This window comes from Corvus kubaryi, unplaced genomic scaffold (genome assembly GCF_017639235.1).
Source record: "Corvus kubaryi isolate FWS band 111438036 unplaced genomic scaffold, C.kubaryi_AGA036_p1.0 2021, whole genome shotgun sequence".
NCBI lineage: Eukaryota > Metazoa > Chordata > Aves > Passeriformes > Corvidae > Corvus > Corvus kubaryi.
Genome location: NW_024580673.1, coordinates 1 through 10,319, shown reverse-complemented (window position 1 = coordinate 10,319; position 10,319 = coordinate 1). Strand labels below are relative to the sequence as shown.

Genomic DNA, 10,319 nt, shown 5'->3' with positions numbered 1-10,319 from the left:
TTAGTACTTGGATGGGAGACCGCCTGGGAATACCGGGTGCTGTAGGCCTCTTTTGCCCCCCTCGGGTGGAGATTTCACAGTTCACTTCCCTTTTGGTTTTGGAGTTGTTTAAACGTCTAACTTTATCTTTTAATCATTTGTTTGGATAACAGGGGTTTTTTTTCTCATTTCTTTGTATTGTTTTTTTTTCAATCACCTTTTTGATTTCGTCTTTCATGTTGTTTATTCACCTTTTCACTGTTCATTTTCTCTGTTGAGTGTCACTGGTTGGGACCTTCCATTTTCCTCTGACTGTGTCAGTCTGTTGACCGTCACTGGTTTATTGTGTGATGTTTTTTGTGCTGCCGTGATGCCTGTGAGCGTCTTGTTTCACATCTGGCTCAGAGGCTGTTTCGTCATGGCTTGGGATGGTAGGTCTGCTGCTGGGTCTGTGCACTAAGCGAGGAGCCCATGCGTGTCTGCGAGCGGTTGTGCCATGCTCTGGAACGCCCACTGCAAGATCCCATCCCACGTGCTCTGTGGGACAGCCCCATGTGTTCATTTTCTTTTCCCATTCCACATCCTGCCCCCCCTGGGGTCTCCAGGCACACCGTGCCTGACACACAGCCCCATGTCACCCTGTGGGCCACACCAGAGACATGGTCCCCCTTGGATGGAGTCTGCCTGTTGGTGTCACACAGAGTCTTACCTCACCCAGCAGCGCATCGAGCTCATCCCGACTCAGCACAGGTTCACTGCCGAGGGCTCCATCCTCTGCCTGTGTGTGGAGAGATGTCCTGCCAGCTCCCCCACTGCCCTCAGCCTGCTCTCCGTTTGTTCAGGGCTGCTACCCATGTTCAGTCCCTCACCTGGTGCAGTCCCAGCTCATGCTCCCCCAGTACAGCTTCACTAACTTGCCTCCATGTGGTGTCCTTCACCCTGCCTGATCCACCTCCACCTTCCTGCTCCCCAGAGCCCCTGCTCCGCCTCTCCCACCCCGTGTGTGGCACTGCTGGTGCTGACCTTGGCTGCCGGAAGCAGTTGGTCTCCAGCTGCTGCAGTGGTGCCCAGGCTGCCTGTGTCCAGGGTGCCTGTGCAGGATGTGCACAGCAGCAGCCCCCTACACCATCGGGGTGACACAGACCGTCAGGGCAGAACCCTCCAGGGAAGAACTGAGGCTGGGATGTGGGGAGTGATGGGGGACTCACCTGGGGTCCCCACTGGGAGCAGGACAGTGTCGGGGAGTGGGGATCCGGGTGCAGCAGTGGCTGCAGACACTCCCCTTAGCTCCACCCGGCTGGGTGTCCCGTGCTGCCTCCCCCAGGATCTCGGGGGGTCTCTCCACAGCCAAGTCTGCCTCCAGCAGCCGGCCTGGCTCAGCCACACTCTCCACACAGGAGCCGCATCGCCATGTCCCACTGCACAGCAGGAGCAGAGCAGTGAGGGATGGCGGAGGGCACTGGCATCCCTGTGTGCCCTGGGACTCACCTGGGGACGTGGGGCAGTGGGGGCACCAGGCAGGCGAGGTGGAAGGCCCTGGGGCAGCCATCACAGCAGATGAGCTCACCACCATCACCGCATGCTGCACACTCATCCTCGTTCTCCTGTCCCTGGGGGAGTGGGCAGGGGGTCACTGCCACCCCCACAGGCTGAAGCCATGGCTGTCATTCCCCTTGCCCTCTCCCCCTGCATCACCCACCCTGCACCAAACATACCAATCCTTTCAGGGTGGTAAAACTGCCTGTCTCTTGGGGGTCATAACCTGGTGAACCCCCAGCAGCTGAGCCCTGGGTTTCCTGCTCTAGGCCAGGCCAAATGGACATGCCAGGGACACCCCAACAGTTCCTCCTGGGGGTGCACCAGGTGTCACATCTGGAGCTCACCTGGTGGGGCACAGGGTCCTGACTGTACACAGTGGCAGCTGGCAGCTGGCCCTGGGGGTGCAGCTGGGGTTCCCTGTTCTGTTGGCAAGACAAGAAGGGGTTTGGAGAGGCACTGCTGGCACTGGGGGAGACCCCCAGGCCATGGCCACGATGCCATGCAGGAACAACCCCCCGCCACAGCCTTGGCAGCTGCACAAGATGGGGGTGAAAACATAGGAGGGGGTTGTCTGTACACTTCGGGATGCCTTGGGCTGGGCAGGGGCCTTCAGACTGTGGCTTCTGCTCCTGGCCTCTGGCTCCTCAGAGGCAGCTGGGGTATATGGCTCGTCCCCAGCTCTGCTGCCTGTCTTGGAGCTGCCTGCAAGAGAGGCCAGAGGCAGCTCCAGCTCCCCTTCTCCACATCCACCTGCCTGAGGGTGGCTCCTGAATTTGGGGACTAAACTGGGCAGGAGGTGGCTGGGCTGGGCTGGGCTGTACTTACTCGGATCCAGCACGTGTTTAATGAGGATGCCCTCAATGGCCCCACGGCTGACGGGCACTTCACCGCCTGCCACGGCCACCGCTCTCTGCACCGAGGCAGCCACCGCCTGGAGGGCTGCCAGCAGGGGAGCGGCTCAGTGAGGTGGGCAGCCCCCTTCCCCACAGCTGTGGGCAAACAGGGCTCACAGGCAGAAGCTGCCCTGGGGGTTTTGGCACTCACCGCTGGCACGAGAGGTGCGGGGGGTATCTGTGCCCTCTGACCTCTTCACAGCCTTTGCCTTCACCAGGGGCCCTGCAGCATTGTGAGGATGGGCGTCAGGGGGCACAGCACCCCACGACACCTCGGGGGCAGCACCCCGCCCCATCTCCAGCCTGCTCTGGGTCTCCGTACCAGGACTGGCGCTGTGCCGTGCAGCGGGCTGTGCCGCCCGGGCCTTGTCCCGCTCCTCGGGGGCTTTCCTCTTGCCTTGGGGTCTGTGTGGGGCCGGTGCTGTGGGGCTCGGGGAGAGACGCCTTCCACGGCGCTGCCGCCCCAGCTCCACCTCTGCAAGAGGAACAGGGACCGGGACAGGCAGCAGCACCCTGCATGTCAACCCTGCCCACTGTCAGCCCCCGGGGGTGCCAGTCCCACCTGGCCATTAATACCTCTGGGGAAGGCGCCGCGGAGAGGCCGGAGCCGGGAGTACCGCTCCAGATTGTAGTCCTTGAAGAGGACGGCCCAGAAGTCGCGGACGGCGGCGGCGTCGCGGCCCAGCAGCCAGGTGAGCAGCGCGTGGAAGGCGCGGTGGGAGCCCTCCCGCTCCGTCCGGCTCAGCGTCTCCTGCCGGGCACACCACGGCCCACGGGCTGCCCTCCGGCCCCAGCCCCCCACAGCATGACCGTCCTGTCCTGCTCCGCAGGCTCACCTTGAAGATGTGCTCAGGGACGACGTCGTGGTCAGCCAGGCCGTGCAGCAGCGGGAAGACGTCGTCCACCGCCATGGCGATCTCGGTGCGGTGCAGCTTCAGCAGGCGCCGCAGGTCCCCGTCGCTGCCCGGCCCCGCCATGCCCGGGGACACCGCCGGAGCCTGCACTGCCCCGTCCCCGGGCACTCCCCTTTAATACACCTTGGCCGCGGCACCAGAAACCTCACTGGGCTCCCGCAGCTCCAGTCATTTCTGTCCGAGGCCGTAACCTGAACCCGTCCCTCCCGCGCGGCGGGGCTGGGCTGGGCTTGTCCCCGCGCCGCCACCGCACCCCCGGCCCCGGGCTTGAGGTCAGGCACCTCCCCAGCTCCGGGCAGCGGCAGCCGGCGTGGGGTCGGCTGTGCCGCTGGTGAAGGACACCCAACCCGCGGGGAACACCGCGGGGTGTCCAGGGAGAGGGGGTCTGTGAGGTCTTGGGGAGGGGCTCCCATCTCTCATCTCTGCGGTCACCCAAGTGTCTCCCAAAATTTCTGGACTTTCCACAGGACCTGCTTCTCTCATCCAGAAACTCGGCTGCAGGAGCACGTGGGAAGTAAGGGCCCAAGAGCTGGGAGTGTGATGGCAACAAAGGAGCGTGGGGAGAGGGGGGTGTCGGTGTCTTTGAGTGTGTCCTCCCCCCACACTCTCCACTTCCCTTCCCAACATCTCTCACGGACAATGTGCTTTGTCTCAAGATAGAAACACAGGGTACTGCAGGAGGAACTGTCTGGGTGCTCACATAATGAATGCATTCCAGACACGGGGGAGCCAAGATGTGAGTGATTTTGGAGCGCATCGGCCTGCAAAGGGATATAAAATGCTGCTGGAGGCTGGGGCAATTAAGCGAACTGGTCTCCTGAGGTTGCTTCTGTGGGGCAGTAGGAAGCACTGACACACAAAGAAACTCCACAAAAGGTGTGTTGGGTTTGAATTGAAGATGCTGAACAAGCAAACATCTTGCCAGAGCCATGGCAGTGCCACGAGTGTGCCCAGGGAATACCTGGTCAGGTGCAGCCCACAGCTCTGTCAATACCCACTTCCCAAAACTGGGCATATGGAGCTGCAAAAAGCTTAGAGCCAGGGGGAAGCTGGCTCCTTGAAAACATCTGGCATAGGAAAGTCTGGGGGCCTGGCTGCTCTGTACCAGGTAGTTGGGAAAGAGAAAGCTCAAAAGCTCCTACCCCAATTCCCAGGCGTTTGGATTTCCCCAGGATCAATTTCTAGCTTCCCTCCCTCTGGAGGTGTGTCTGGGCTGCCCGGCAGGCTCCGCCGGGGGTGCTGTGGCTGTGCACAGCTGTCCCCAGGCTGCAGGGCAAACCCCGACCCGAGCAGGACCAGAGCATGGTGCAAGAGGGGACTCTGCTGAGCGGCGCCAGGGGATACCAGGAGGAACTTTCATTGCTGAGTCTTAAAAGACTGCAGCAGTATCTGCTGGCTCGAAAGCTGTGCTAGGAGGAAGCATCTGCTGTCAAGAAAGTCAGGAAGAATAACACCACCACACCCTTGGCGAGAGCAGGAAATACCCTTGCACGTGTCTGGTTAATAAATTAATGTGGTTGCCCATGGAAAGGCTCGCCCTGCAGCTCCTTTCAGTATTCAGGGGGATTTTTCCTGTGGAGGCAGTGGGAGCCATCGGATGGAGGTCGGGCAGGTGGTGTACTGGGTTCCTGTGCCCCACACCAGGATTTCTGTGCCCAGCTCTGCCACAGTGGGGATGGCTTCACCACCACCTGTGCCATGCATCCCCCCAGGGGACAAAACGTGGATGTCAGGTGACACAGGAGGTTCATCTCCCCTCCCTGAGCTCTGCCCAAGTCCGGCCACAGGTGCTGAGCACAAGCACACTCGTGACACAGCCTCACAGGTCTGCTCCACTCTTCCTGGGAACACTGTTTTCCCCAGTATCCCTCCCACCTGCAGTGCCACAATTTGTCACTGTCACCCTGTGTTAAGCTGTCTGGCATGTCTAGGATAGGCACTTCCCCCTGCCCATCCAGCTGCCTCGTGGGCAGGCACTGCCCAACACTCTACAAGCCATATGCCCACAGTGCTGGGCTTGGACTTGTTTTAAATTCCAACTTTGTGACTCTTTCTGTGCTGAGTCACAGACATTGTTTTCCACATCCAGCCCACTCAGTAGTGCCATGATTTGCATTTTGGGTTGGTTTTTTTTGTGTTCCTTCCCTTTTCTGAGAGGGGCACCAGGCAGAGCAGTGGCCATGTGAAGAGGCACGTCCATGCTGGGAAATCAGGCGAGTCTTTCTGCACAACCTCGCAGCCAGCCTGGGCAGCTCTAAGGAACTTGTAAGGGCTGCAAAAAGGCAGCTATTGCCTGGGGTTGGCATGTGCCCTGCCTGGCTGCCAGGGGCCCAGGCTGGGGTGTAGGGCTTTCTGGATGCCCTCTCCTTTCTACTGCCCCCCCTGCAGAAACCAGGACTCAAGGGGCGGAGGTTGACAGTGTTTCTCCCCAAATGCCCAGTAAAATCAGTGATTCAGCATGCAGCAAAAGTATTTATAGCCCCTGGGATGCACCTCGATTCCCTCCTGCAAAAGCCATTGACACCAACACGCCCCTTCCAGCATTTCCTCCTTTCCAATTTCCCTTCCTTGCTCAAGTCCCGTGGTGCAAACCCTTGTTGCGTCTCTCTTGGACACGACTGCCCCTCACTCATCTCAAACATCATCCCTGAAACCACAGTCAGGAGAGAACAGGCAGCAGTGGAATACCATGCATGGGACCACTCCAGGAAGGCAGGGAGTCCCCACCTTTGTCTCTGATGCCAATCCCACCAGGCCTGAGGCACACTGAGAGCCCACATGAAACGCTGCCACCAGGTGCAGAGATTTTATTCCTCTCCCCTTACCTTTGGCTGCTCCAGGCTCCAGCATCTTTGAAAAAAGGGGCTCCATGTGGGCCCCTGTGGCAGATTCCCATCTCTGACCACGCTGTCTGGATGGGAGCAGCTCCACCTGCACGCAGCCCAGCTGCTCCTGCAAGGGCCCGGGAAGGAGAGCTGAAGCAGAGATTTATTTTAGCCTCAGTTTCATCTTTCCTCCCCCTTTAGAAAGAAGAAACAAAAGCCCAGAGATATGTTATATTAATTTATTTGGGACACACCAAAAAGGAAAGTCAACAACTGTTAACGTACAAAAGTACAGAATCCTGGGACAAGATTTACTGTCCTGATTAAAAAGGCACCATGGTCCCAAAGAAGAGTAATCAGGATACATGATTTAGAAATTTTCCCCCTGTTGCAGCAGAAACAGAGCCAGGCTTTGGCTCTATCCACAGTCAAACCCAGTTAAAAAAACCCAAATATGATTTCAGTGTGATAAACTCTGCTCAGCCTGTACAGGATGTCGTGAAAAGAATCACAGCCTAGAAGTTGGTCGATTTTTTTTTTTTTTGTCTTTTTTTGAAACAGTGAAGGTGACTAATCACTAAGTAGGTAACAAGGAAGACAGCAGACTGCTGACACCTTCAGCTTGACTTTCTGTCAGACACATCAGTTCAACTGAGACCAGCAGGCTGAGTGTGGGGCTTCTGAATGAAATGTAATTCCCTGTGGTAGACAGGAAGTCAGATCTGACAACCTTAAATTCCCTGAATCCCTGAAAATCATAAAGCACTATACAGCTGTGTTCCATATCCGAGCCAACCCCGGTGGATTTGCTTTACACACGAGCATTTATACTGTCAGCTATATCTGTAATAAAAAGGGGGGTTACAGCAGTTATTAAAAAACTTCTACTTCGGCGAGGTCCGAGCTTGGCTATATTCCCTGCTGATACAGAGCTGCTGGTGTAGAGACCCAGTGAGAGGCTCAATCCAGCACCTCAGGGCTGGAAGGCAAATAGTTTAAACGTGACATAATTTGCATGGGGAGGTCAGTGAAGCATGTCAGAGAGGAGATGGAGGGAGGCTGTGAAGCCTCAGGCAGCAGAGGCTCGAGGGTGCTGCTAGCAAACCTGTAAAACTACGAGTGGTGCAGAGCACGCGGTGGGCACTAAATACTTTGGAGCGACTTACCATGGAGAGAGAGCTTGTCAGAGACACAGAGCAGGGACTCCAGCACTAAGGAGCAGGGTCCCTGGAAGGGACACGCAGCTCGCAGCCGGACGGAGCCGTGCCAGGCGGCCGAGGCTGGAGCCTGCCCGGGCAGCCCGGCCGGGGCCGCCGTGTCCCGCGGGACCAGCAGCTGCTCTGCATTTCATTCCTCCTTTGGCATAGGACTTCAAAGCAGTCCAAGGACTGATTCATCAAAAGTAAATGAACTGTCAAAATTATTCGTACATGCATTTATTGTTAAAGGGAGCAAAAGCCAAAGAATGAAAGAGCACGAGTAAATGTCAGTAAATGATGTGCAGGACGGAGAGGAAAGAAACGGGGAGAAGCTGAGATACTGGAGTGGGGAAACCAACATTCACACTGGAAGGTAAATTTTAAAACCAGGCAAGTTTGCGCTCTTTCTACCACAGATCTTTTGTGGACAAATAGAGACTTGGGGGTTTTCCATTTTCAGTGTGGTCTGGCAAGGTTTGGGAATCTCACCAGAGAGATCTCCAGCACTGGGTTTCACTGGAAGGTCAAGTCTCTCATCTTTAAAAACCAGTAAAGCAACTCTAACTAAAAAAGTCACAGATACGTCACTGCTCAGGATGTACGTGGGCAAGAGGGTCACGCTTTGTTCAAACAACCTCTGGGTGGAAAACTACCATCTTCCCCCCGCTGGCCTGCACCACCTCAGGGGTGGAAGAGCGAGCCCAGATCTGGGTGCCTGCTGCTGTGAACACCACAGCTACACCTGGGAAGGCTTTTTCTTCCCTATGTCCTAAAAAGGCAGGATACCAGTTTATAAAATTACTCTCATCTTAAAACTAAATAATGCAATTTGCATTTTCCCCTATGTTACCCCCCTCCCCCCAAAGATAAAACATTACCACTTCATTTAGGATTCACCCCAGATCCTAGATTAGGGACTTTGTTATAAAACTCATCCAGTTATGGGAAGGTTTATCCTGATCAAGGAAACGTCGGTAAAATAGAATCTAGAATAAAACATTCAGAATCACCAATGCTTTAACAGCCAAAGCACTCCACTGTCTACTGCTCTCTGCCCGCTCCTCGAGCAGGAGAGCAGTCCCTTCCCAAAAGCACAGCGTGCCTCTCCGGGGCTGGAGACACACACTGCAAACCCACTTCCTTCCTGGCAGAAACGCCAGCTCCCGCAGGAAGGGGCAGAGCACCTTTCACCCCCACTGCAGCCAGGGGAGCCAGGGCTCTTCAGCACACGGATTTTCTGTTAGCAACAAGTCCAAGTTATTACCCTGCAGTAAATCTGAGTCCTGATTCATGCTGTTAGGCCACCGCTGGCTCAGAGATGTTGAGAGACTTCCAAACCCCACGGATGCAGACAGGACCTTGGAAGAAGAGGCTTATATGCTACGTAACCTTGGATCATCCGCTGCATTTGAGCCTTGGCATCGCTGGCCGCTGACAGCTCATCCTTCCAAATCCATGTGGTTTAGTCCTTGCTGCCGTTGTCATCATCCCAGCCCTCTTCCCTGGAGGCAGCATGTTCCTGAGCTCTGGCTTGAGGATCTGCAACAATCACTTCCAATGGATGGTGGGATTTCAAACTTGCCTAACGTGTGCATTGCCACCTTGTACTCCAGCAGCTCTGCCCGCTCTCTGCGGCGGGCGCTAGCAGTTTTTCACCTTTTCCACAGTCTCGTAGAAGCCAGGCCTGACCCTGCGGATGCTCATCCGTATGTGCTCGCCCTCCAGGGGCAGGTCAGTGCCGGCAGCGGCTGTGGTGCAGCGGCGCTTCCGCCGGCCCCGCAGCGAGAAGGCCGGGGCACCACCGTTCTCCTCCTCCGTGGGGTACAGCTCGTCCACACTGGTGCCCTCATCCGACTGCTCCTCGCCCTTGTACTTCATCTCCTTCGCCTTGCTGCCCTCCTTCTCTTCCCTGGCGAGCTTCCTGAAGTGCTCCAGACACTGTATTTTCTGCCTTCTCTCCATCATCTTCAGCTCCTGCTTCTCTGTGAAATCTTCATAGTACATTTTCCTCTCACTCCTCTGATCTTCCAGAAACTTCCACTCGATGCTAGTCATTTTTATCCCACTGTACTCCTCCAGTTTATCCCTCATCTGTGTGTCTGTACAAAACACGTCAAAGAGCTTCTCCGAACTCTCGTTGAATCTGTCGGCTCGCTCAGAAAAAGCCTGGTTCTGTCTCTGCTTCCTGGTCTGGTACAACCGGGTGAATTCCTCGTACATTTTGAGGATGAGTTTCTTTATGTTCTGAGTGGCGATGGTGTGCAGGTTGCAGACCAGCCAGTGCTCCTGCAGGTGCTCTGCGAGCAGCTGGGCCGCGTCCTCCTTGGAGCGCTGGGCCTGGCCGGCCCTCTTGGGCTGCAGCAGGTACAGCATGTTCTGCACCACATCCTTCTTGGTGGGAAGCACCCCCTGGGCAAAGCCCGAAGACTCCACGTACTCCACAGTCCCCAGGGTCTTCCGTGCCCTCACCTCAGTATCCAGTGATTCCATCACTGCTCGGCGGTTCTGTGGTTACGACATAACCTGAAAGACAGGAGGAAAACAGAGAAGTGTGTCAAACGAGGCAGTTTTTCCCCGCAGCAGAAACAAGGCGATGTAAGCCGTGCCGAGGCCAATGGGACGCGGGGCTTTGCGGCGCTCCGCCGCTGTTGGACGCCTGCATTAGCCCAGCCCATCCCAGCCCCTGCTCTGCGAGCCTATCGCTCCTCGGAGCGGCTTCCAGAGCCTAATACGGCGCGCCTGCGTGCGGGAATTTGCCTTTAATTGAGTTTTGCACTTCACTTTATCAACTACAGCAAGGCAGGCGCGGCGGAGGCGCAGCGAGGACGCAGCTCCGGCCGTGCCCTGTCCGCAGTCCCGCCCGCCTGCCCCCGCCACAGCGCCCGAACCGCCCGCTGCCCCCCCGGCCCGGAGCGCGGCCCGGGGCACGGCCCGCACCGCCGCGGCCCGCCCGGGGCGCGCAGAGCCACG

At 57.0% G+C, this 10,319-nt stretch overlaps 2 protein-coding genes across 2 annotated transcripts; both read right to left on the bottom strand.

Annotated features, from left to right (window-relative positions):
• Positions 1-46: 46 nt before the first annotated feature.
• AIRE (autoimmune regulator) lies at positions 47-3,388 on the bottom strand. Its single transcript, XM_042019677.1, has 12 exons — positions 3,248-3,388; positions 2,988-3,162; positions 2,734-2,886; positions 2,563-2,634; positions 2,344-2,457; positions 2,120-2,220; positions 1,863-1,925; positions 1,468-1,589; positions 1,188-1,397; positions 1,003-1,099; positions 689-757; positions 47-516 (listed from the first exon to the last, which is right to left on the bottom strand). Exons 1-12 carry the CDS (start codon positions 3,386-3,388, stop codon positions 436-438), a joined length of 1,398 nt encoding a protein of 465 aa, XP_041875611.1. The 3' UTR covers positions 47-435.
• Positions 3,389-6,375: 2,987 nt separating this feature from the next.
• LOC121660332 lies at positions 6,376-10,319 on the bottom strand. The gene is made up of 2 exons (XM_042019676.1): positions 10,287-10,319; positions 6,376-9,872 (listed from the first exon to the last, which is right to left on the bottom strand). The coding sequence occupies exon 2, from the start codon at positions 9,837-9,839 to the stop codon at positions 8,991-8,993; it is 849 nt and encodes a 282-aa protein (XP_041875610.1). The 5' UTR covers positions 9,840-9,872; positions 10,287-10,319; the 3' UTR covers positions 6,376-8,990.

Excerpts from the sequence above, each read along its gene's own strand:
- AIRE (XM_042019677.1), bottom strand. The coding sequence starts at position 3,388 with ATGGCGGGGCCGGGCAGCGACGGGGACCTGCGGCGCCTGCTGAAGCTG. Across the intron at positions 2,221-2,343 it reads TAAACACGTGCTGGATCCGA|GCAGCTCCAAGACAGGCAGC; the intron begins GTAAGTACAGCC and ends CCTCTCTTGCAG. Across the intron at positions 1,398-1,467 it reads CCACTGCCCCACGTCCCCAG|TGGGACATGGCGATGCGGCT; the intron begins GTGAGTCCCAGG and ends CCTGCTGTGCAG.
- LOC121660332 (XM_042019676.1), bottom strand. The coding sequence starts at position 9,839 with ATGGAATCACTGGATACTGAGGTGAGGGCACGGAAGACCCTGGGGACT.